Consider the following 27,891-nt stretch of genomic DNA (forward strand, 5'->3'; position numbering starts at 1 on the left):
ATTTACCATTTCTTGATTATAGTCTGGTAGAGACAGTCATTGCTGAAATAAACTGCTACGCTGAGCAGTGCTGGAAAAGTCTCCATAAACTGTTTGCTTGTCACAGTCACTGGCAGCCTGTTGCTGCAGGCGACATGTTGGTATTTCTCAGTCTCTGCAGAAAATAGTTGGTAAACTAGTTTGGACATGGTACTGTTGTTGCCGACACCCATTTTTAGCAAAGTTATGAGTGTGTGTCATTTTTGCACTCATTATGAAATACCCGCTGTCAAAGGAATAGACAAGAGCCAGGAGAAAAGTTTTAGGGCAGCCTCCCATATACTTGAAACCCAGCTGCAAAATAGTAAATTGCTTGTCCAATTGCGTACAGATTTGAGTCCGGAACAGAACTGAATTGGATGAGGTAAAGATAGCGGTTTTATGGAAAAGCAGTGGAAGTGACACCTTCGGGGTCGGGGACTGGAAGTGTTGTCATCAGGGGTTGGGGACCGGAAGTGACGTCATCAGGGCCAGGTGGAATTTCCCATAACTAGTCTGCAGAGGAAAGATAGGATTAGTGTACTCCACCACCACCTGGTCTGGCGTGGAATTACCTCATTTGAGCCCTCTAGCTGCCTTCCATGCGCACGTGTGTGACACTGCTTTTCCCTAATAATGAAGACTATGATGAAGCCAGTCAACTCAGCACCAAAACTGTATAAGCTGTGGGTTGTGTACCCAGCGATCATCAAAATTGCACAGAAAGCGGAAACTCCCAATCCAGGCATAAAAATTGTCTGAATTGTCATGGGTTACAAAGGAAGGCTGTCATGGATGTCAGAAAGTCTTTGTCAAGTTGAATTGCGACCTCTAATGGCAGAATATTAGAAACACTTGTAGAACGTTTCTTGCATGTTTCCGGGTGAAGGTTCAGGCTTTGCACGTTATTCGTTCCTTTTGTTTACTTGCTGCACGTTGTGAGAATAGTTTGTCCTTTTCTCCTAGCACTTGAGCCATTAATGCTGTGCATCCTTGCGGAAAAGTAAATCTATTATAAATAATTTGATACAAAGAGGTTCAAATGTATGTTAAACTTACAAGTAGGGATGCACCGATACCGAAACGGGTATCTGGTATCGGCCTCGATACCACATTTTCTAAAGTACTCGTACTCGTTAAAAGTCCCCCGATACCGGGGACCGATACCACGGTCTGAGAAATGTCTATGTTTGAGCGGCGTGTAAGGGGTTAATCACAGGCGCCGAGTGCCCGCCCCCAGGCCCCGGCTGCAGCTCAGAGCGGGGAGAAGGCGAGGTGAGACATGTCAGCCGTGTGGAACTATTTCAAAGTGAATGAAGACGACAAAACAAAGGCGGACTGCAAATTGTGCTCAGCGAAATTGTCCAGAGGAGGCTCAAAAGGTAGCGCATTTAACACAAGTAATTTAATCAAGCAACCTAAAATCCCAACAAGACAACGAGTACAAAGAGTTTACCCACGCTTCTAAACCAACACAACCCACGCTGCAGCAAACTCTTGCAAGACGAGAGAAAATGTCCAGAGACAATCCACGTGCTGTGAAAATAACACAGGCAATTATCGAGTACATTGCATTGAGTGACCAGCCACTCTCGGAGGTAGAAAATGTGGGATTCCTGCGTCTCCTCCATGTTCTGGAGCCCAGATATGATATCCCAAGCCGCCGGTACATGACTGACACGGAGCTGCCTAAACTACACGACTCCGTGAAAAAACATATCCACAGCCTACTGCAAGCCTCCTCTGCGTTTAGTTTCACCACGGATATTTGGACAAGCAGTGTTAGCCCCGTGTCGCTAATTAGCCTAACCTCCCAGTGGATAGACGAGAGTTTTTTGTTTTTTTTGTTAAATTATATGACTAAAGCTGTTACCTGTAAATTTAAATCATGTTTTTATTAAGTACTCGGTATCGGCGAGTACTGAAATGCAAGTACTCGTACTCGTACTCGTTTTCCAAAAAAGTGGTATCGGTGCATCCCTACTTACAAGTGCTGAGTATTTAAAGTGTGTACTTGTACGGAACGTTGTAAATTAGTGTATGTATTTAATTTTGTTTACAGACCACAGCAACAGGAATTAAAGTACTTTCTGTGTTCAGATTGCGTTTGAAGTTAATCCTTACCTCGATATTTGGAAAGGGGAGTTAATAGCGGCACCTCCCGTGGCCAGACATCTGATCGTGTCTACTGTCGTTTGGACTTTATCTCACCCGCATTTCTTACACCAGCCAGCTCTCATTTTTAATGGATATAGTACATCGCATCCAAACAAGAATGATTCGGAATCAAGTTCTACATGGTGTGCAAAGCAGTGGACCAATTTTGTAGAAATTTTGAACACTTTATCCTCACTTGCACACTTATTTTGAATACATCTGCAACTCGATACTTTAAGGGACCAAGTGGGATAGCAAATTCAATCAGTAGAGTGTCACTACATCATCTGTGCTGTCACTAGCGGACCCTTTGCTTGACCAAGGTTACTGTATAAAAAGATTGACAACTACTATACCTCACCTGACCCGCTTGAGATTTTACTTCAAAGTAAAACTGATGCATATGTCACTATGCGACCGAACCTTCGGGATTTGACAGGTGACTCCGGTCATATGAACGTGTCAAGTCTGTGCAGCAGTGGGCACTAGACATACCTTTCCTAGTTTATGTCAACATTTTGGTATTTTCACATTTCTGTTACACATAATAACATTTTTGTTAATTCAGTGCGCTTAGCTCATTTTTCCAGGGGTAAACCTAACACTAAGGAACATACAGAACAAGCTTGGTATTTTTCAATTCAACGTTATTTTTTCACCATCCTAATGTGCTGAAAATTGTGTTCTAAATTGAAGCCTTCTTTATAAATTAACAAAATGCATTGTCTGTGTTTTGCAATTTGAAGTGGAGTTTAAAGGACACAGACTTAAATAATAGCAACATCTACTTTTATTTCTGTAGCACATGTTCATACAAAGAATGTAACTCAAAGTGTTTTACAAGATGTCAAAACAAATATTATAAAAAAATAAATAATATTTATAAGTAACAAAGCAAAATAAGTAAATAACCCAATCTTGTAAAGCATAGTTGTAGTGGAAGGGTAATTTTTTTGTATACAATATCATAAGGTAAATCTCCAAAGATGAGTCCAGTAATACGGTAAAATGGCCAGGAGAACAGGAAAAAAAAACTAGTTAAGCTGAAGGAAAAAAATAAAATCTTCAGGGGGCCAAAAGACCGATCAGACCCCACTGGGATTACCACTTCACACAAATGTGTTTAAATTGTTCCTCATTGTTTCCAGGCTTCGTCTGAGAGGATTCAATGCATTGGATATCTGCCTTCATTCCAACATCACAGGTGGCTGCTCACCACCACCACAAAAGAACCAGAAAAGAAAGCAGAGAATAGTAGAGATTAGTAAAGATTGGAAATCCCTGAACAGTGTGATAATTATGTGCCTGTATAGTCTATTAAAAGTGCAACTAATATGTAGCTACATCCATCCATCCATTATCCAACCCGCTATATGCTAACAACAGGTTCACGGGGGTCTGCTGGAGCCAATCCCAGCCAACACAGGGCACAGGGCAGGAAACAAACCCCAGGAAGGGCGCACACACACGCACACACTAGGGACAATTTAGGAACGCCAATGCACCTAACCTGCATGTCTTTGGACTGTAGGAGGAAACCTGCGCAGACATGGGGAGAACATGCAAACTCCACGCAGGGAGGACTCGGGAAGAGAATCCGGGTCTCCTAACTGCGAGGCAGCAGTGCTACCCACTGCGTCACCGTGCCGCCTATGTAACTACAGAAAAGCCAAATTTAAAAAATGGATTTTTAGTATCTCTATTTAATTTTTTATTTATTTATTTTTTTTTGCAGTATTAGCCTGGGGTAACTCTATTGGTGACATATTCTTAATTTTTGGGGCATAACAGCAAAATTCTGCCTCATGCTTCTTTTAAACTTAGATCTCAAAATGGACTTCTACTTGTAATTTTAAGAACCAAGGTTACAACTTGGACTGTATGTATGGTGTCAGACAGTCCAAAATATAGTAAGGGTCATGATTATTTAAGGCTTCATACAATGTATGACAATTTAATTCCCAGAATGGCTGCAAAGTGACACCCATGACGTACAGTGGTGTGAAAAACTATTTGCCCCCTTCCTGATTTCTTATTCTTTTGCATGTTTGTCACACAAAATGTTTCTGATCATCAAACACATTTAACCATTAGTCAAATATAACACAAGTAAACACAAAATGCAGTTTGTAAATGGTGGTTTTTATTATTTAAGGAGAAAAAAAAATCCAAACCTACATGGCCCTGTGTGAAAAAGTAATTGCCCCCTGAACCTAATAACTGGTTGGGCCACCCTTAGCAGCAATAACTGCAATCAAGCGTTTGCGATAACTTGCAATGAGTCTTTTACGGCGCTCTGGAGGAATTTTGGCCCACTCATCTTTGCAAAATTGTTGTAATTCAGCTTTATTTGAGGGTTTTCTAGCATGAACCGCCTTTTTAAGGTCATGCCATAGCATCTCAATTGGATTCAGGTCAGGACTTTGACTAGGCCACTCCAAAGTCTTCATTTTGTTTTTCTTCAGCCATTCAGAGGTGGATTTGCTGGTGTGTTTTGGGTCATTGTCCTGTTGCAGCACCCAAGATCGCTTCAGCTTGAGTTGACGAACAGATGGCTGGACATTCTCCTTCAGGATTTTTTGGTAGACAGTAGAATTCATGGTTCCATCTATCACAGCAAGTCTTCCAGGTCCTGAAGCAGCAAAACAACCCCAGACCATCACACTACCACCACCATATTTTACTGTTGGTATGATGTTCTTTTTCTGAAATGCTGTGTTCCTTTTACGCCAGATGTAACGGGACATTTGCCTTCCAAAAAGTTCAACTTTTGACTCATCAGTCCACAAGGTATTTTCCCAAAAGTCTTGGCAATCATTGAGATGTTTCTTAGCAAAATTGAGACGAGCCCTAATGTTCTTTTTGCTTAACAGTGGTTTGCGTCTTGGAAATCTGCCATGCAGGCCGTTTTTGCCCAGTCTCTTTCTTATGGTGGAGTCGTGAACACTGACCTTAATTGAGGCAAGTGAGGCCTGCAGTTCTTTAGACGTTGTCCTGGGGTCTTTTGTGACCTCTCGGATGAGTCGTCTCTGCGCTCTTGGGGTAATTTTGGTCGGCCGGCCACTCCTGGGAAGGTTCACCACTGTTCCATGTTTTTGCCATTTGTGGATAATGGCTCTCACTGTGGTTCGCTGGAGTCCCAAAGCTTTAGAAATGGCTTTATAACCTTTACCAGACTGATAGATCTCAATTACTTCTGTTCTCATTTGTTCCTGAATTTCTTTGGATCTTGGCATGATGTCTAGCTTTTAAGGTGCTTTTGGTCTACTTCTCTGTGTCAGGCAGCTCCTATTTAAGTGATTTCTTGATTGAAACAGGTGTGGCAGTAATCAGGCCTGGGGGTGGCTACGGAAATTGAACTCAGGTGTGATACACCACAGTTAGGTTATTTTTTAACAAGGGGGCAATTACTTTTTCACACAGGGCCATGTAGGTTTGGATTTTTTTTCTCCCTAAATAATAAAAACCATCATTTACAAACTGCATTTTGTGTTTACTTGTGTTATATTTGACTAATGGTTAAATGTGTTTGATGATCAGAAACATTTTGTGTGACAAACATGCAAAAGAATAAGAAATCAGGAAGGGGGCAAATAGTTTTTCACACCACTGTAATTGTATCGAAATCACATGAGTATTTGTGTTTGAACTAATATGTGTGTAAATTGCAAGCTGACAGAGCCAGTTGTTCATTAGCTATTGGGAAGGTAATAGATATCTGCGTGTACACATTGGCGTAAACATTGTTGATCGAAATTTAGAGTTAATACTAAATTTTGTGTGAAAATTGGCAAATGCATTACTGAAATATTACAACTGTTTCAAGTAGCATATGGAGAAGATGCTATGAAAAAGTCGAGTGTGTTTGTGTGGCATAAGAGGTTCAAAGATGGGCAAGAACATGTGATGGAGCATGCAATGGAAATCCCGGGTTCACCGCGCCCTAAAGAAGTATGCATGTCACGCTCACAGTTTAAGACCATGCTGGTGTGTTGTTTCGACAACAAGGGAATAAATAGTCCACTGTGAATTTCTTGAACAGGGACAAACAATCAACCAACAATATTATTTAGAGTTACTGAAGAGATTATACAAAGACAACAACCCGAATTGTGGCCTGACAAGTGGATCATTCATCATGACAATGCCCCAAGTCACACTGCCCTCACTGTGAGAGACTTTCTGGCCAAAAAAGCGATTACCCAATTAGATCATCCTGCCTATTCACCTGACTTAGCTTCCTGTGATTTCTGGCTATTTCCAAAATTAAAAGCTACACTGAAAGGACGAAGATTTTCTAATTTAACTGATATCCAACAGAATCAAAGGCAGCTGCTCAACATTATTCCAGAAAATGAGTTCCAGGCCTGCTTCCAGAAGTGGGAATGCCGTTTAAGTCAGTGTATAGATGCACAAGCGGAGTACTTTAAAGGCAATAGTAGCCATTAGTGTACAGTTCCACATGTATATTTTTTAAAGGTGCATTCCGGGAATTAAATTGTCACACCTCACACACCATTAGTATTATTTGAAAGTCAGTTCTAAATGACATTGGTAACCAATGTAACAATGCTAAGATTGGTGTGATGTGCTCAGATTTTCTTTTTCTAGTTAAGATTCTGGTAGCTGCATTTTGCACTAATTGCAACAGAGTGATGTCCTCTTTGGAGTGTATTACAGTAATCTAACTGATTAAAGAGAAAAGCATGAACTAATTTTTCAGTGTCTTGTAATATTGTAAGAGGTCTAACCTTAGCCATCTTCCTTAAGTGAAAAAAATGTCAAACAGAAGCTTTAAAATTTACCAAATATGTCCATCCTCACTTGATCAGTTTGTTCTACCAATATATCTGTACTGACCTGTGTGCAGCTAATTGTATTTTCTGGTGGTTACTTGTTCTTCTAGGTAAGGTGCATTTAACAACAATATTGACATCTCTGTTCTGTTTTGAACTGGCAAAAAAATGGTCATAGATAGATAGATAGACAGAGTGAGTGCATCCAGAAAGTATTCCCAGCGCTTCATCACTTTTTCCACATTTTGTTATGTTACAGCCTTATTCCAAAATGGATTAAATTCATTTTTTCCTCAGAATTCTACACACAACACCCCATAATGACAACGTGAAAAAAGTTTACTTGAGGTTTTTGCAAATTTATTAAAAATAAAAAAACTGAGAAATCCCATGTACATAAGTATTCACAGCCTTTGCTCAATACTTTGTCGATGCCCCTTTGGCAACAATTCCAGCCTCAAGTCTTGTTGAATATGATGCCACAAGCTTGGCACACCTATCCTTGGCCAGTTTGGCCCATTCCTCTTTGCAGCACCTCTCAAGCTCCATTAGGTTGGATGTGAAGCGTCGGTGCACAGCCATTTTAAGATCTCTCCAGAGATGTTGAATCGGATTCAAGTATGGGCTCTGGCTGGGCCACTCAAGGACATTCACAGAGTTGTCCTGAAGCCACTCCTTTGATATCTTGGCTGTGTGCTTAGGGTCGTTGTCCTGCTGAAAGATGAACCGTCACCCCAATCGGAGGTCAAGAGCGCTCTGGAGCAGGTTTTCATCCAGGATGTCTCTGTACATTGCTGCAGTCATCTTTCCCTTTATCCTGACTAGTCTCCCAGTTCCCGCCGCTGAAAAACATCCCCACAGCATGATGCTGCCACCACCATGCTTCACTGTAGGGATGGTATTGGCCTGGTGATGAGCGGTGCCTGGTTTCCTCCAAACGTGACGCCTGGCATTCACACCAAAGAGTTCAATCTTTGTCTCATCAGACCAGAGAATTTTCTTTCTCATGGTCTAAGAGTCCTTAAGGTGCCTTTTGGCAAACTCCAGGCGGGAGGATGATTGGTGGATTGCTGCAGAGATGGTTGTTCTTCTGGAAGGTTCTCCTCTCTCCACAGAGGACCTCTGGAGCTCTGACAGAGTGACCATTGGGTTCTTGGTCACCTCCCTGACTAAGGCCCTTCTCCCCCAATCGCTCAGTTTAGATGGCCAGCCAGTTCTAGGAAGAGCCCTGGTGGTTTCAAACCTCTTCTACTTACGGATGATGGAGGCCACTGTGCTCATTGGGACCTTCAAAGCAGCAGAAATTTTTCTGTAACCTTCCCCAGATTTGTGCCACGAGACAATCCTGTCTCGTAGGTCTACAGACAATTCCTTTGACTTCATGCTTGGTTTGTGCTCTGACATGAACTGTCAAGTGTGGGACCTTCTATAGACAGGTGTGTGCCTTTGCAAATCATGTCCAGTCAACTGAATTTACCACAGGTGGACTGCAGTGAAACTGCAGAAACATCTCAAGGATGATCAGGGGAAACAGGAGGCACCTGAGCTCAATTTGGAGCTTCATGGCAAAGGCTGTGAATACTTATGTACATGTGCTTTCTCAATTTTTTTATTTTTAATAAATTTGCAAAAATCTCAAGTAAACTTTTTTCACGTTGTCATTATGGGGTGTTGTGTGTAGAATTCTGAGGAAAAAATGAATTTAATCCATTTTGGATTAAGGCTGTAACATAACAAAATGTGGAAAAAGTGATGCGCTGTGAATACTTTCCGGATGCACTGTAGATAGATAGATACTTTAGCTAACCCTAACCCCTTTTTATTTCTTCATTGCAGTACAGTAGAATAGATCCAAAGGCTTTAGTAGATTCATGCCAGTAACCCTATTATTTAGGCTTACTGTCCCACTAAAAATGTCTGCTCATTCGTAGCTTTTTGGCCACCTGGAGTGGGTTTTCCTCGAGAGACCTTCCTGAATGAAGCTAGTGATACTGACGTATTTTCTGATATTTTTCTGTTACAGTCACACCTCAAGAGGAAGCTGGATGCTCACATGTGAGTAAACTGATACTTTTGTTCCATTTCTGAAGGATTCAGTTGTGACGAATGCATGACACGATATAATTACTAGGTCTATCCCTTCTTGTGTGTCGTGTTTTTGTCTCTCTCCATACTTCATTGTATGGAAACATTAAGCAGATTTTCCTCACTTTACTGTTCTTCCCCAGTTCCCAACAGTTTTTAGAGATATACCACAGTAGAACATTGGTTAACCCTTGAGCCATAGTTTTCAAAGTAAGGGGGTATGATAGAAATTCTAAGGGCTGCCTGAAGTGGCTCAACTATTAGACAGAACTTTATTTGTTCCCCCGGAAAATTTTTTATGCAAACATTTTAAATAATACACAAATAGGTAAGCAAGTAAATAAATAAATACATGAACATGTATACACATTTTTTTTTCTGAGCACACACCTTGACTTGGCTGTGACAGTCACAGTGAGGTGCTATACAGGCATATTGCTGTAAAAGTGAATGGACGGAAACGTCTTATATAAATAAACACATTATCATTATTATTATTTTTATTGGTATTATTATGGAATGGTGGCAAGTGACGTGCTGCTTTAACAGTTTTATTCTGCCTGATTATAGATGGCAGTGTTATATTCACTATACACATTAGATTCTTAAAATACGCACCCTCTTTCATTCTCTTATTAATCCCTTTATATAAATTCAGTAATCCGGATGGAAAAGTGTCTTATGTTGAGCACAAACCAATAAAAAAAATTAAGAGAAAAGAATACACATCATCTTTAAGTGACAAAACGTGAAGGTTTGTTCAAGAAGATAAAAATACATGTAAGGCAAAAAGCAAGCACTTATAAGAAAAGAAATTGAAAAATGCAAACATCAAGCTGATTTTCTGCAGTAAGAGTTTACCTGCTGGCTTATTAAAGGTGAGTTCTTATCCACTGTGTTTTATTCTTTGACCTCCTCACCCATGGCAGCTTCAACACTGTTTAACTTACACTGTAACCTTCTCAGCCTTGCATTTTTTTTCTGGAGAAATGTGCAAAAAACATTGCAGAAGAAAAAGTGTTATTATGTGTAATAATAATCCTGTAAATACCAAAAGGTCAAGCCTACTCTCCCCTGATGTGCTGATTTGGATTAGTACACATTCTTCATGTGATGTTAGAACATTAGAAAGATTTATTAATGCGCCCCAGAGTGCTAACTTGGAAATTGGCCAAACCGTGCACATCTGCCCCTGAATTCCGGCTCACCAACTCCCTCATCAGCTGCCCGGGGCTGCTCTGCCACACACCTACTACCTTCCCCCAAGCTTGAAAAAAAAAATCTCTTTAGCATATAAAAAAAATCTTGGGTTGAGACGTGACCTTCTCGGAAAGACACGTCCTGCGAGAACAACCAATTTAAAACAAGATCACGGACATCTAACCTCTCAGTTGTTGGAATGCGTTTGGCAGACACACTTCATGTGCTGCCCGCTCTTAAAAATGTTATACGTTGTAGATGACAACGTCAACGACTAAGCGAAGAAGAAAGAGCAGCGCGTCGAAAAGAGACCCAAAAGCGTTGGAGAGAAAAGAAGGCAAAAAAGAATTCAAAAAAAGAACAATAATAATCTGTGTTCAAATTTTGAAAATAAGGAAAGTATTAATCAGCCCGGACCAAGTGGAACTGAAAAACTCGTAGTTCCAATCGGGGTCAGAAATAAAAGACTTCATAAAGACGTTCAAAAACGTTGGAGCGATACAAATGCAGAGCAAGTTAAAGAATATAAAAGTAGTAAAATTTGAAAGTATCAAAAAAAAATGAAAGTAAAGATCACATTAGCACAAACAAAATCGAAAATGATTACTCGCTGAAATAACGGAACAGCAAAAAGAGATTGAATATATGGACAGAGGTGATATGTTAGAAGTATGTATATATTGTTCGACTTTAAAGTTTAAGTTGGAGACTTGTAGATCGTCTAATTCGTGTTGCCATCAGGGAAAAACAAAATTAGTGTTTCTCCCCAGTGACGAGGCGTATCAGCGAGAATTAAAAGATGTGTTTTTTGGTGAAAGTGAAATCCACAAACACTACAGGCAAAATATCTGAGTCTACAATAATCTTTTCGCATTCACATCATTCAGTGCTCAAAGCGTAGATTTGCACAATAATGGACCATATGCTATGAGAATCTGTGGTCCCACAACAATTAAAGGAACAACAAGTTTAATTTCGAAGAAACCACAGTTCGGTCAGGTGTATATTTATGATTACAGAGAAGCGATGCAACATAGAATCGAAAGAGTATGTAACAATTCCCATGAAAATAACAATCTCTTTAAATTGTATATCCAGTTAACCAAACCCGGGTGTGGGCGAGCAGTAGGCGGAGCCCCCTAGTAAATAAATAAATAAATAAAACTTGTACCACCACAACCTCTTTCACCACAGATGCCAATACAGAATCTTGATTTGCAAATCAACCTTGAATGATTTTTTTTTAATAATGTGGTTGTATATAATGTACTGTTTACATAATGGTACACCGTGATGTTGCTTGTGCAGATTTTGTAAACTTCTGGTCACAAGCAGTTCACCTTCTTGAATGAATGAATGAATGAATGAAGTGTATGTACTTGATTAGTTTAAATTAACATAGGAGGAGGTTAGAAGCACGCGCTGATACAGTGCATTGCCGCACCCACCACATGAAAAACCAACTCAGGACCCCAGATTAGGACCTGAGTGCAGCCATGCAAAGGGTGACACCTCAGCACCACACTAGTTCAGATGGAATGGAAACATGCAATGTAATAAATGCAGTTGAGGTCTGAAGTTTGCTAGAAGTTCACCATAAGTGTATGCATACTTCTGACTCTACATGTTGTGATGGACGGCCGACACACCCAGGACTCTAGATGGCGTCTTCCCTGCAGCATAGAGGTGCCCCGGATTCCCGCAGGGCACCATGGGAATTGGAGTTTGGCTTCACAACCCTGCTGGAAACCATGGGTGCCACCGTATGACGCTGCAGGGAGACAAGGGGATTTTTGTTTCCCGTTTAGCCCGGAAGTACTCCCAAGTCACGGGGACGGAAGAACAGAAGTACTTCCGGGCTGAAGAAAAATACAAGTCTCCATCTGACCCGGAAGTGCTAATGAATCACATGGACAGAAGGTCAGGAGCACTTCTGGGTCAAGAACTATATAAAGGACTGGTGGAGAACCCAGCAAGAGAGCTGCAGTTGGGAGAGAGTGTGATGGAGCTGCTGGGAGGAGAGGAGGAGAATTATTGTGTTTAATAGTGTGTATTTATTATAGTGATTACTTGTTTATGGTGGTGGAGGTTCTTTGGGGCACTTTGAAGAAGAAAATAAAAATACTTCTGGGTGCTTTTAAACCAGTGTCTGCATCTGTCTGTTAGGTTTCACGGGGCAACAGCGCCATCAAGTGTCCACTTACTGACATTGTTCAAATGTGTTATGTGTTACACAAACATTATTAGAACTAAGGCAGACATTTCAAGGTAAGGTTATACTCGCTCATCATGGCACTGGAGAGAGGTTGCATGTTTATTAGCACATTCATGTAAGAATGTCACTGGGCACTCTACGCTCTATGAACATAGAAATAGGTGTGAACCTTGAGGCCTACCTAGGAGGAAAACCTGCTTCTTGTTATTTTGAGATCCAAGTTGATATTTTGTTTGCCTTTCAGGGAGCAACTGCATGAGGCAAAGGATGAAATAATGAAGAAGAAAGAGCTGATTGAAGACCTCCAGCCCGAGACAGTCCAGAGCTGTTAGTATTGCATGAGGGCAGTTGGGGTGGCTCATTTCTAGTAATGTGAGAAACCGCATCTTCTGCATGGAAAATGCAATCCAGAAAACTAGTTAGTAAGATGGGACAAGTAAAAATGTAACTATCAACCCTCCTTTTTTGTTGTGGTCACCCCAAATTATTGTTGTGTGCCTGACTTGTGAGCTGTGGATACCCAAAGAAGAAATTGAAGGTGTTGATGTGTCCTTAACTCTGTATGCTCTGCTAGACAGGGACCACTGAATGGTGGTAGCCCATAGACCAGGGGTGTCCAACTCCAGTCATAGTGGGCCACAGTGGCTGCAAGTTCTAACCATCTTCTTAATTAGTGAGCCGTTTTTCCTGTTAATTAACTTGTTTTCCCTTAGTCTTAATTGATGTGACTCAGACCCCTTAGTTGTTTCTTTGTCCTTAATGAGTAGCCAAACAATAGTGAGACACAAAACAAGCTGCTACGTGACCAGCTAACCTGAAAATAAAGGAAGGTGAAGGTCTCGGTCATGTTGGTCTGCTCAGGTCACCAAAATATCTCGATGGAGGTCTTAGAAAAAACTGAAAATCAACAGTCTGCTGTGGCAGAATGAGAGCAGCAACAAGTCATAATATTCAATAATGGCTTTAATTAGCAGTAATAATAATAATTCTTTGCATTTATATTGCGCTTTTCTCACTATTTAGGAAAGCATATTAACAAGAATGCTATAATTATTGTTTTATCTCTGTTTTTATCTTGCCTTGCCTTTGTTTAATCTTTTTATGTTGCACTTTGAGATTTACTGCTAATGTAAAGTGTCCCTATAAATAAAATGCATTATCTATATATATAATTCACTAAGCTGCCGACAAGTAGCCACCCATGGAAAGCACGCTGGAAGGGGCGTGGATTCACTAAACCGCCGACAAGTAAGACGCTAATGGTGCACGCAGGAAGGAACCACGCCCACCAACTCTTAGACCATTGGATACGACGAAAACTCGCAGAGCCACGCCCACCAACTCGGACGCGACGCCTCGGAAAATATGCCGTCATTTCTGTTTGTCTGTGCCACAGTCCACTTGCAGCTCTGAGCCACGTTGACTTTTCATTAGTCAACCTCAGTGGAACCTTGGTTCACACAGAGGCAGCGCCAGAGAGAGACGGAGGCACACACACAGGCAACGCGAGAAAGAGAGCCGCGCACACACACAGGCAGGCCGAGAGAGACAGAGGCACACACAGGCAGGCCGAGAGAGAGAGCCGCACAATCCTTTAAAACTGAGGTTAAAACACAATGAAGGAAGCAGTCTTTAAAAACCAATAAGCCCTGTGCCTCTTTTTCATTAGCGTCTCACCTGCTTTAGGCCCTGCAACAGTCGAGACGCTCTCTCACCAGCTGATTTTCTCTGTGCCTGACTCCACTACTGTCAGTCGCCTGATTAAAAATGGCCTTTTGAAGGGGAGCTATGGACCCGCTATACCACAGGAACACATTGCCTTCGAGCCTGCTCTCGCTCACTCTAACGTACCGGCTTTCTCTCTCTCCTCACTCGCTCACACACTGCACAGGGGAGAAATGCCCGCAGCACGACTCCACCCGGAAACCGTTTCAGCCACACTTCCATGCCCCTCGCTACACTGTGAGTGCGATGATTATTTATTTAAAAATGGCCCTTTGAAGGGGAGCCTTTGCGATGACAATTAATAAGGCACAGGGCCAAACTTTTATAAACATGGCTAGCGGGTCATACACTCTCACTGAATATGTCCCTGCCCTTTGTACACCCCCTAAAATGTACTACCATGGTCGGGTGACTTGGTGGATTATTTATAGAAAAGCAGCCAAAACCACAAACAACAATGAAAAGTCTACGTGACTCACACGTGCATGTGGACTGTGCAAAGAGGAAAACGACTCAGGTGACGACTTGGGGGTGGGCACATGAAATGTTACTTTTTTTGGTGATTTATTACATTACCGATTTTTCAAATGTTAATTTTCTCCCTGTTCTTAAAAATCATTAAAAAAGCGGCCTGATTATGCGGCGTATGGTACGCCACGGGTTGGCTAGTTATTATTATTATTACTACTCAAAGTGCTCAGCAATTGCAGGTTAAGGGCCTTGCTCAAGGGCCCAACAGAGCAGAGTCTCTTTTGGCATTTACGGGATTCGAACTGGCAACCTACCGATTTGCCAGTGCAGATCTCAAGCCTCAGAGCCACCATTGAATTGGCTTCTCATTAAGAAACTGGTTGGAGTGAAATTGACTGGAGTTTGATTTTCCAATTTCACTAGTCATCTGACGGCTCGTTTCACATCTCATTTGTGTTTGGCTGCCAATTACTGAAGAAGTTAATCAATTCGGGGGGCTGAATCCTTAAAAACAGGGCTATTAAAATGAAGAGAAAAGGAGTTAACTAGCAGTGAAAACAACAACAACATTTATTTATATAGCACATTTTCATACAGAAAAGTAGCTCAAAGTGCTTTACATAATGAAGAAAAGAAAAATAAAAGACAAAGTAAGAAATTAAAATAAGACAATATTAGTTAACATAGAATAAGAGTAAGGTCTGATGGCCAGGGAGGACAGAAAAAACAAAAAAAAATTTCCAGACAGCTGGAGAAAAAAATAAAATCTGCAGGGGTTCCAGGCCATGAGACCACCCAGTCCCCTCTGGGCATTCTACCTAACATAAATTAAATAGTCCTCTTTGTAGTTTGGGTTCTCATGGAAGGATTTGATGATGATGGTCATGCAGACTTCTGGCTTTTAATCCATCAATGTTGGAACATCACGGTGCTTTCAGTACCAGGAAAAGAAACAGAAGAGAGAGTAGGGGTTAGTACGGATTTTAGAGCCACCATGAATAGTTATTATAATGAATTGGATATACAGAGGATCAGGATTAAATTAAAGTGAAGTTATGAGAAAGCTAAGTTAAAATAATGTGTTTTTAGTGTTTTTTTAAAGTGCTCCACTGTATTAGCCTGGCGAATTCCTACTGGCAGGCTATTCCAGATTTTAGGTGCATCACAGCAGAAGGCCGCCTCACCACTTCTTTTAAGTTTTGCTCTTGGAATTCTAAGGAGACACTCATTTGAGGATCTGAGGTTACGATTTGGAATATAAAACGTCAGACATTCCGATATATAAGATGGGGCAAAATTATTTAAGACTTTATAAACCATAAGCAGAATTTTAAAGTCAATCCTGAATGACACAAGTAACCAGTGTAGTGACATCAAAATTGGAGAGATGTGCTCAGATTTTCTTTTCCTAGTTAGGATTCTAGCAGCTGCATTCTGTACTCGTTGCAAACGATTTATGTCTTTTTTGAGTAGTCCTGAGAGGAGTGCGTTACAGTAATCTAGTCGACTGAAAACAAACGTGTGAACTAATTTCTCAGCATCTTTCAATGATATAAGAGGTCTAACTTTTGCTATGTTTCTTAAGTGAAAAAATGCTGTCCTAGTGGTCTGATGAATATGCGATTTAAAATTCAGATTACAGTCAACAGTTACCCCTAAGTTTTTTACCTCCGTCTTGACTTTTAATCCTAATGCATCCAGTTTATTTCTAATAGCCTTATTGTATCCATTATTGCCAATCACTAAAATTTCAGTTTTCTCTTTATTTAGCTTTAGAAAATTACTATTCATCCATTCTGAAACACAAGTAAGACATTGTGTTAGTGAATCAAGAGGATCGGGGTCATCAGGTGCTAATTACTGCTCACTTATTAGAAAAAGGGTTAGAGTGAAAACCTGCAGCCACTGCGGCCCACCAGGACTGGAGTTGGACACCCCTGCCGTAGACTGAAGCGGTGGAGTCCATTTAGGTTATGTGTGTAAAAGCTTAGTTTGGCTCTCCTGATGCTCTTGTGAGAGAAGCCATCACTGTCCAGGGTATGTCCCATGTCATTCAACTGTGGTTCTCTACCTCTTTATTCTACTTACAGAGTTTGCCTTTTAATATCCATTGTTTAATCTTTCCTTTATCAGAGCACTGAAACCTGTCTAGCATGGTCCACATAGGTGGGACGCATGGTGTTTTTGGTAGTGCTGTCTGTCTTTATGCCATAACAACCACCTGTCTTGACCTCTAGTCATGTCTTGTGACATTTTGCTCGCTGCCTCTTTCTCTACAGCTTTAAAGATTGAAGAGCTGCATGCTGCCATGCGCAAGAAAGATGAAGACATGAAGGCAATGGAGGAGCGCTACAAGATGTACCTGGAGAAGGCGCGCTGTGTGAGTAAGCGTGATGCTGCCTGCCTGGGGGGCGGGATCTGCAGCTCATTACTCCGCCCCGCATTTATTTGTGCTGTGGTGCGTGCTTACCAGTGAAGATGGCATGGGGTAGTATGTGGGCATTGTGGAATAGGATGGAAATTAGGGGAGATACGTAAGATGTGTGAGGATAGAGAAGCAGGTTCTAGTTATGATTTTCACACTTTCTGGTATTCGTCAGAAATGCCAGACCGAAAGGTGGTCCTGTAACCTTTGGGGGAAATATGTTTCAATCGTTACAATTAACAGATATACAGTACCTGCAGTGGAGCGTAAGACATGGGAGATAATCAGATTAGGCTCCTGAAGGCCCTACCTTTAGCCTTTTGCTCTTTGACATCTTGTAGTCTGTTCAGATTCTGTTCTGCAGGTGGTTTGCACTCATTTTGTTATTTATACTTTGCAGCCTTAGAAGTAAAAAATTGACCTTTTGCTTTCAATATGTAATGCTTTTAGAAGAAAACAAAAGAAAAATTACTATCTTTATACATTTTGAAAAAGTAAGAGTTTTTCCCCACATTTTCTGCACCTGACCATGTGGACCAGCTCTCCAACTAGATCTTGTCTAAAGTGCTTTGACTCAGAATGAGGAGAGTCACCTTGCCGTAGATATCAAAAGGCCATCCAGTAGTGTCACCGCTGAACCCGCTTTTTCAGAACAGATTTACTTTTCAAGTGAGGTGAATTCTAGTGAATGAGCCTCTGTTGTAATAATCATGAGTCCATGGGAATGTTCAGGTCTTATAGTTATCTTTGGTGCACGTCTAGTTTGTTTTTGTACCTTTTGAGTCATTTTTCTGTATTCTGACAATGCCATTTTGTGTTCTGTTTTTGGATGGTTGTCCCCATTTTTTTTTTGGGGGGGGGGGGGGTTTTTCCTTGTTGTCTTTGTCTTCTTAGACAGTCAAGGCTGGGGGGCTGTCAAGAGGCAGGGCCTGTTAAAGCCCATTGCGGCACTTCTTGTGTGATTTTGGGCTATACAAAAGTAAATTGTATTGTATTGTATTGTATTTTGGGGCAGTCATTGCAAGGCCACTGCCATATTGTTTATAGTCTCTCTGTCTGTTTCTAGTCACATACAGTGCCCACCATAATTTTTGGGACAAAGACACATTTTTCTTTGATTTACCCCTGTGCTTAACAATTCAATTTTCAAATTAAACAATTCAGACATGATTTCATACTTCCATTTAAAGGTATTTCCATGCATTTCAGACTCACACCATATAGAAATGACAACACTTTTTCTACTTCAGGGCACAATAATGTTTGGCACACAGTAATGGTAAGTCTGTTAAAGCTGTCATATTGAGGACTTTGTCGCGTATCCCTTAAATGCAATGACTGCTTGAAGTCTGTGCTTCACAGACATCAACAGATGCTTTGGATCTTCTCTGGCGATATTCTTCTAATGTAGCCATCTTCAGCTCCTGCTTGTTTTGGGGGGCTTATCCCCTTAAGTTTCCTCTTCAGTATATGGAAGGCCTGCTCAGTTGGATTTAAATCGGGTGACTGGCTTGGCTATTCAAGAATTTTCCATGTTTCATGATTCTTCTGGAATTCTATGAGTAAGGAACAAAAGCAAATTGTCAGATAGGTGCATATGATATTATCTATAGATATATTGTATTACAAACATAATAAATGTTACAGATATAAAAAATGTTACAGTGCAAATTTGTATCACCCTAAACAGGTTATTAAAGCTTTGGACCCTAAAATGAGTCCTGCGTCAGCTGAGATACAAACATTGAAGAATATGCTGGCCGAGAAAGACAAGAAGATCCTGGCCTTGGAGGTAAGGCTGTGGGGCTGTGATTAATAGGGGAGCCATTTTTACTTTGGTGATACAGTATATGCTTTCCTACTTTAACACCTGCTTATAAATTCAGTGGTGCCACTGACTTTACCCAAGTCCCCCCTTAACCTCTGTGCATTCAGTCACTAAACATGTACAGCAGTGGACAACTTGTTACTTGTAATCCTCAGTGTGGGCAATAGGCTGAGCTGGAGGAGGAATGTTCTAGTAGAGGGATAGAGATGGTATTCACAAGAGCAAAAAAACGGCAAACAAAGAATCTTTATATTTAAAGGATTAAATAAGACCAAATGCTAAACAGAGCAAATAGAAGGAAAAAGGATTTGCATAGAAATGTAATTCATTTCAAACAAGTCCAACACACAGTCCAGATAAACAGAGCAAGAAAGTAACAGAATAACAATTACCCTAAGCTCAATGCAGACAAAGCTACATCGACGATAAACTTGTAAAACTCTTGTCAGCACATTGGACCTGGTTGTTCTGCCACTTCTCCTCCCAAAGATTGTTACCCAGCAAGGGTGGAAAACAAAAAAACAGTTATGGAACAACCTCGGAGAACAAATTACATACATAAGTATATTTTGACTGAACAAAATTACACACAGTTATTTTACACCATAGCCCCAGTTAAATGAAAATCCCCTTTAGCTGCTTCTTGAGCAAATTCCCAATCCATATACTTAGAAACTCCCTCAAACCACCCCACATTCCCACTTTTAACTAGAAAGGATGGCCAGCCAACAAACCCCCACATATATATACATAAATATACACAGAACTCTCAATATGACTGCAAGGAACAAAAGGTGCCCTCTCCAGGTGAGGCACATATATACAGTATATACATACAGTAACTAGCCAGACGGAGGGATCAGGAGTTGTGCTGTTGGGGTGGCCCTGCCTCTTGAGGCTCCACCCACAAAGAAAAAGAGAAATAGTACATTTAACATAATGGAACATAATTCTAACCATCACAACAAATACATAAAAAATGAAAAAATGTAGTTCAAAAATAACAAACATGAACACGTTAATCCATAACACTTGCAGAGTGTTTTTTATTGACTGAGCTTTAAACATGCTGCTTCTGTTGTGTTCTTGCTCTTTTTTTTAATGTTTTTTTTATTAAGCTGTTGACACTTTTCATGACTTCTAGTCACAGGGGATGTCAAACTTCACAATTGCTTGTTGCCTGAATTATGTCCGAGTACATGCCTGGAAATGGCAGGGGATGACAAATTACACAACTCTGTGACAATTTTCCAGCACAGTTTCAAATTTTCAAACTACCGTGAGCTCACCACACGCTAACAACTAAATGAGGTGCTGTCTGACAACACCAGTGTCTGTATCAGTGCTTTCTAAGTATGGCGAATTCAGCTGCAATCTCTGCCCTTTTGCCTTTTTCCATTCTGTTGTGGAATCACAAACATGAGACATCAGACAGACAAGTCTCACTTCTGTTGGCATGGTCCAAAACTCCTGCTTTCTTTATTCTTCATGCCGCCAGTGTATTCATTCTAGTTCCAGGTGAGCACTCATTGGTTGTCTGCTCTCTAAGACACACAAGCAGACTCTACGACAGAAAATCAAACCTGTTTGGACTCACCCAGGCTGGTGGGGCACCCAGAGGCCACAACATAACAAAAAAAAAGTGAAGAGGTCTGAAAACTTTATTGATCTCTTTTTTTCCCCCATGTTTCCTTCATCATTCATGCAGCACATTGATTAAAGACCTTTCTCATTATTTCTTCTCAGAGAGAATGTGAACAAGCAAAACTTCGAGAGTATGAAGAGAAACTGATTGTCACCGCTTGGAACAATAAGGTAAACGTGGGCAGTGGGGCTTCCATCATTGTGTCCACGTCACACCTGGAGGTGAATTCCCCTCCTCACATTGTTACACCCCAAGAGTTGGTGCTTGGAGAAATGAAACAAAACTTGCCAAGGATTCCACTTTGCCTCAATAGAAATATTACAACTTCATGTAGAATGACTGACTATCACAGTAATGTTTACATGATATGGATATAAACACTACTGACGCTATGGTGGTCTCTTCCCTGAGCCTTCTCTCTATTACTCTTTATCAAATTTTCATTTTTTATTTCATCAGCTTTATCCCTCTATAGTTCCCTCAATTTTTTTCTCTATGAAAATATGAGATTTTTTTTTTGTTACTAAAAATAACATATATGTCAATTTTGGTTGGATAATTCTTTTGAGAACATCTATAAAGGTGACTCTGAGGCTAAGGATTTGCACTGGGAATCGAAAGGTTGCTGGTTCAAATTCCGTAAATGCCAAAAAGTGACTCTACTCTGTTGGGCCTTTGAGCAAGGCCTTTAACCTGCAATTGCTCTGTTCTGGGTATGACGTTAATCTGCATCCAGCCTTGCAAGTAGGCCCTCCAACCTGCAAGGAAAACTTGGGGGTTGGTGGCAGAATTGGCACTCTGGCCACCATAAAAAAACCTCACAATGTTCCCTTCCATCTGAATGGTACTGTCACCCACCACATGGCTGCACTTGGACCCTAATCTGGGTTCCTGAGTTGGTTTGTCATGTGGTGGGTGCAGTAATGTGCTGTATCAGTGCGTGCTCCTAAACTGTAAAGATACAAGAACACTATGCCCCCTATTGTATATGGTAGGAATTTCACTGTACACGTGACATTAAAGACCCTATAAACGTATAATAACTTCATATTTCACCTTTCACTAATAATGCCACACATACCAGTCATTTCGAGTGCTTCTTGCCTAATAGACTGCAGATGACATTGTGGTCCAAAGCCCCTTTATTTCTTTGACTGTTCTCATCTCTGTTGCAGAGTCTCAACTTCCAGAAACTGGCCATTGAGTCTAGGCTAGCTACACGGGCTACCGTGAGTGGGACACCTATGGGACAGTCTTTCCTTGCTCAGCAGCGGCAGGTGACCAATGCCCGAAGGGTTGTTGCTGTGTCCATGCCAAGCAGCATTTCCAAGTAGGCCTCGCCTGCACCACGGATATGATCCACTCAAGTGACCTTACACATCTCAGTATCGCTGGAGACGCAAGGCGAGGTGGTGAACTGAGAGAGTCCATTTTTGACTTTGGGATATGGGAGAGGGGCGGTTGGGGGTGGGGGTTGGGGTTGTGTGTGCACTATATATGAGGAGAGTGATGGCCATTCCTACAAGGGGCAGCCCTTCTTAAATGACAATGGGAACCTGCACCAGCTTCTCTTCTTCAGCTTCCAGGTAAATACCAAAATAGAGGAACCAAGTTGACTTGAGAGGAAGAGCCTGAGACCATTACGAATCTTTCTAATCCTGGCCCTTTTGGCCATTTAATACATCTGGAGATGATCTTCAATGAAAATGATGCTGGACATCAAATTCTCCCTACACACCATTTTTTTCCTGAGCAGCAATTTCATCCATCAAAATTCAGTGTTAGAAGAGTAAACTTGTAGTTGCTCCCAGAATCCTGCTGGGGGCCAGAGGGGTAAACCACAATTTTAAAAAGCTCAAGTGGAACATCTCAATTGGAATTGCTTAGTGACACCCGGAGATCTTTTCAAGCCACCCTGTCTCCACAGCTCATGGACCAGAGAGTCTTTATGAAAAATTCTATTCAGCAGCAATACTTTATGGCGTATTCTTACAGTGCCAATTTTCCTGTTAACAAGCACACGTCTTCACAAAAGGGCTGCTGGTTAAGTCCGGCCACTTTAGTGATATTCAAGATTTGTCTTCGTTTGTACGACCTGTTTAGCACATTTCTCTCCCACACATCCTGTCCTAGCAGGTTCCTGTTGTGCTTGACTTTCAGAGTCCTCCAGTTTCTTTCAGGAATTGACTGTTTCACCTCATCTTTCACGGTTTTTCAAAATAAATGACTCTTATTTGATAATAAAGAGTTTGCGACATGTAGAAGCCTGTTCTGAGCATTTGACATGAAATGGTAAAACGTTATGGAATTGATGGACCCCCCTGCTTAATAGGAAACTATCAGTAATTCCTTCAGGGTCTTGAACTGAGGTGACTGTTGAGGAGCTGTAAGCTCATTGTGACACATCCTCCCAAGTATTTTGTGAAAGGACAAACATCTCGCTAAGCTGCAAGTCTGAACACTGGAGGGATCAATTTTCTGAAAACCAGCAGCCAATTTGGCCCTTCAAGGTCAAGTCTTGTCCACTCCTGATAGACTTTTTCTTGCCTAAAGCTCTCGCAGTACCTCAAGTAGCCATGAGATGGCGATATGGATCTAAAGACCAAACGATGGCACTTGCGTAATATTTTTCTCGTGTTTTTTTCTCTGCCTGAGCATAGACAATGAGGGAAAGCACTGTGAGTGAGAAATGCTTCTAGAAGTTTCTAGTGAGAGCCATTTTAACAGACACCAGCAGAAATAGAGCAGCGCTTCACAGAAACTTTTTGACGGACATTCTGTAGACAAAGGGGAGAAGTCTTTAGTGGTCTTGGGTGTACGTCTGTATCCATGTCCGTGTACATAAGTGAGACTCTCTAAACAGCCCCTTAATGACATGATATAATTAATAGTTATGGAATGTGAGATGTTTATGTTGTAATTCATGAAAAAAGCACCAGCAATCCCCTGAGTCCCCAGCAGCAGCTGCTTTGCATGCTGTGTTTGGTTGGAGTTTTTATAACTTCTCTCAATTCTGTTTTCTTCTTAATCTAATTTGTATTTTGTAATTATTGGTTTTGGTGTGTAATTCTGGACCAAGTCCACTGGTTGTGTCTTTGAGGGTCTAGTGTGTCAAGCAGTGGTGTCATTTTTAAAGGCATCTTCTAGTTCTTCCTGTACCACGTGACCTACCTCCTAATGGCCATCTGTCTTTCTAAAATGTCTTCCTGTCCTGTCAGGAGCTCCACAGTTGAATATTCCAAGTGTTTGTTGTGTCATTTATAAACCTGCATGATCTGATGTCACTGGTCCTGGATGGTGGAGTAGACGTTCACTCCTGTTTATTTACGATGCATCCTTTCTCTGAAAAGTTCCTGTCTGTGACTGAAAGGTAAGCAGCATGCAGTAAATTGTGTACAATGATGTAACAATGGCGTCTTCTGGTATGTTGTGACGAAACTAGAGACTGATGGTGGCCCCCAGAGGTGATCTGCTGTTAGTGGACCCTCTGATGCTATTTGACACCCCTACTCAAAAGGCTGGCAAATGTCCTGTTGTCTGCACGCATTACTTAAATCCTCCACCCCACAAGTATGTTTCACATGCCAGGCTGGTGCCATTACACATTGCTGGGCTCTGAACCTGCCAGCAGATCGCACACAACCTTCCTGCTGTCACCCTCTGCCAGTCTCTGTGTCTACCTGATGAGGGATTGAAGGAGGTGAACCATTTGAACCTCTGCATCACCTACTGCTTTTGTGTGGTCAGAAGGTCATGCCAGGGCCATGTTAAACCCCAGACTTTGGGTGGTCCTTGGCTGTCCGTGGGCAGAACTGACTGACTCTGCACATCCTCCCATGGTATGGACTGGTACCCTTATGCACACCCCAGAGTGCCACTTGTGCCAAGGCTGTCAGCTGCATTATGCTATTGACTTCTGTTTTGTTTCCACTTGTGTTTTCTAAAGGGGGTCAAATTCTAAAAAATGGGGGTAGTGGGGGTCCTGCTTTTATCTCTGATCACTTGAATGCTGGGGAGTTTGGGTTGCCGATGTTAAACTTTTATGTAATATTAAGAGCTCAGGACTGTAAAAATAGAAATAAATAAAATGAGCAATTCAGATTAAGGATTTACTTGAGCTGCAGACTGCAAACACCTTTCTGTCTGCAGGTTTGCTTTATTTTTTATTGTTTTTTTTAATGCAGCTTGAAACGCCATTGAGCTGCCAGTCTCCCCAAGTCTTATTTTTCAACAGCGTTGAAATGTTTGTTGGTAAATCTTCCACCTTGGGATCAGCACTTATTTTATAATCCTGTGGATGTGACAGCGGGGACACCGTTGTGCACTCATTTTGATTTCTATGGGCTTTCTATGCTTGTAAAGCTGTTTGTCATTTTCACCTCAATAAAATACGGAGAAGTGGTGGCCATGCGGCTGAAACTGATTGCTTTTGCCCACTGTATCGAGGGACGTACATGAATTTTGAATCTGCCGGCCTGTGCTGTGAGCAGGTGACGAGCACTCACTCCAGATTTTTAACTGTATGAACTGGAAAATGAGGGCACTGGTAGGAAGAAATGCCAAGAATCATCGAGGGGAAATGGGCAGAGGTCCAACTCAAACAGATTAACCAAGAATACCAAACACAAGCCAAAGTTCAAGCCATTGAACACTCGCAAAGACCTGACTTGTCAAATTTAGCATAACTAAACACATGCAAGAGTTGGCATAAATTCCAGAACTGCCATCTTTTTTATTTTTTATTTTTTTTTATTTTATTAAAATCAAATAACATTCCATACAAATAACTCAAGTTTTACAAAAAAAGGTCTGAAACAAATCAACCCCCACCCCTGAGAAAGAGAGCTATGCCAGCAGAGTAAAACTTTAAGCTAGTAAAAATAAGTACATAGATAAATGAATAAAGATAAGTGGAGTAAAAGATGGGAGAGAACCTGCTTCCGCAATTTAAATACTTATTCTAAAATGTTATTGATCAGATCCTGACAGGTTTTGAAAAAGTTCTGCACAGATCCTCGAAGTGAGAATTAGCTTTTTTCCCCAATTTCAAATAATATATAACATCAGTTACCCACTGACTTAGAATAGGAGAGTTAGGATTCTTCCAGTTGAGCAAGATAAGTCAACGTGGTAATAGTGTTGTAAAGGCCATCACAGTTTGTTTGTCCTTCTCCACTTGAAGCCCCTCTGTGAGCCCACCAAACACAGCCGTTAGTGGGTTAGGTGGGATTGGGACACCAAAGCTGTCTGATCGTCATTTTAAGATGTTGGCCCAGAATTATGTTAACTTGGTGCACACGGCCCAAAACATGTGGCCCAGTGAGGCTGGAACTTGATTGCAGTGTTCACAGGTTGGCTCTCACACTGGAAACATTTTGGACAATTTTAAACGAGAGAGATGCACTTGATATTTAATTTTGAGTTGAATAATTGTATGCTTTGTGCATATGGAGCTCAAGTGATTTCTGTGCATTGCTGCCTTCCATTCCTTTTCTGTGATGTTGAGTGAAAGATCCTTTTCCCTCTTACCTCTTGGATCTTTGAAAAGGAGGGACTGTAAAATGGTTTTATATATGATAGAGATGTTGTCGGAGTCCTCAAGACTGAGTAATTTTCTTTTATCAGTAAGCTGCTACTGGAGTATGTGAATTTCCCCTTGGGATTAATAAAGCATCTATCTATCTATCTATCTATCTATCTATCTATCTATCTATCTATCTATCTATCTATCTATCTATCTATCTATCTATCTATCTATCTATCTATCTATCTATCTTATAGTGCCTTTCATATCTATCTATCTATCTATTATATAGTGCCTTTCATATCTTATATAGTGCCTTTCATATCTATCTATCTATCTATCTGTTATATATTGCCTTTCATATCTATCTAATATTTTTTTCTGGAATAGAGGTAGGTGGGAGGTGAGGAAAATTGGGCAGATTTTATTTAACAAAGCTTCTTATTTGAAGGTAGTGAAAGAAATATGGAGTGTAATTGTTCATAGGATGCAAAGACGTTGTCTATGTACAGATTTCTATGTCATTTGATTACGAATGTTTTCCAGACATTGAAAACTGCATGAGTTTGAGAGGGTGGACAAAGGTGGTTCTCATGCAGGGGTGCCACAGTTAAAACCTTCTCTATCTTAAAATACTTCCTACATTGGTTCCATATTCTGAGTTAGTGAAGCACCGTTGGGTTGTTAGTACTGTATATTGGCGATTAACTTGTACTTATTGAGGTACAAAGCAAGGAATATAAAGAAGTCCTGCAGGATTTTATTTCTATTGCAGACCAAGCCTGTGTATGTTCATCCATTTGTGTCCATGTCCAGGTTTTTATAGTTTGTATGTTTGCTGCCCAGTAATAAAATTGAAAGTTAGGTAGTGCCGTGCCACCTTCTGCTTTAGGTCTCCTTTTGGATACGTGGATGTTTTGAATTCCAAATAAATGAGGTTATGGTTGAATCTGATTTCTTAAAAAACGATCTATTGATATACAGTATATTGGAATGTTTTGAAATAGAAAGAGAAGCTGTGGAAGGATATTCATCTTAACAATGTTAATTCTTCCACCTAAAGTAAGATGAAGTCTTGCTTCATTTTTTCCATACAGACAGCAAAATGTTGTTCATAAAGAGCTTTATTTTTACTTGTGATGTTGACCCCGAGGTATTTAAACTGATCTGCGATGATAAAAGGGAAGGTGTCTCCAATCTAGTATTGTACTGAATATTGTATTGAACTGCCATCTTGAATAGTGGTGGCCTGATAACTTAGGGTTAGGTTGCGACTTCTAATCACCCGGTGGTAGCAACTAAAGAGCACAAAGTGGTGACACTTGTGAGAATAATCTTAAAATGGTGATTGAGATGTAACAATAATTAATTAAAAAATATGAAAGGAAAAATTCAAAATATGTGAAGCGTGTAGGTTTGCACATACAGTTAAGTCCAGACGTACGTGGACAGTGACTCAGTTTTCATGATTTTTGGCTCTGGGTGCCACCACAATGGATTTGAAAGCAACCAATCAAGATGTGACTGAAGAGTAGACTGTCAGCTTTAATTTAAGGGGTTTAACAAAAATATTGAATGAGCCGTTTTAGAAAAGACAGATGTTTCTGTATAGTGCCCCCATTCTCAGGGCCTCAAAAGTATTTGGACCAACTCACATAATCTTATATATTATGATTATTTTCAATATTTGGTTGAAAGTCCTCCTCCCTGCGTGGAGTTTGCATGTTCTCCCCGTGTCTGCGTGGGTTTCCTCCGGGTGCTCCGGTTTCCTCCCACAGTCCAAAGACTTGCAGGTTAGGTGG

General features: G+C 40.9%; 1 protein-coding gene across 1 annotated transcript in view; it reads left to right on the forward strand.

The window, feature by feature from the left end:
• The window catches only part of hook1 (hook microtubule-tethering protein 1), a 197,464-nt gene extending 172,493 nt beyond the window's left edge, over window positions 1-24,971 (forward strand). Inside the window, exons 17-22 of the mRNA XM_028810785.2 lie at window positions 8,995-9,026; window positions 12,716-12,798; window positions 16,947-17,047; window positions 18,783-18,884; window positions 20,667-20,735; window positions 21,741-24,971. Coding sequence (XP_028666618.1) covers window positions 8,995-9,026; window positions 12,716-12,798; window positions 16,947-17,047; window positions 18,783-18,884; window positions 20,667-20,735; window positions 21,741-21,899 — 546 coding nt within the window. The 3' untranslated portion in view covers window positions 21,900-24,971. The remainder of the gene's footprint in view (window positions 1-8,994; window positions 9,027-12,715; window positions 12,799-16,946; window positions 17,048-18,782; window positions 18,885-20,666; window positions 20,736-21,740) is intronic.
• The last annotated feature ends 2,920 nt before the right edge of the window (window positions 24,972-27,891 follow it).

Source organism: Erpetoichthys calabaricus, chromosome 10 (assembly GCF_900747795.2).
Source record: "Erpetoichthys calabaricus chromosome 10, fErpCal1.3, whole genome shotgun sequence".
Lineage (NCBI taxonomy): Eukaryota > Metazoa > Chordata > Cladistia > Polypteriformes > Polypteridae > Erpetoichthys > Erpetoichthys calabaricus.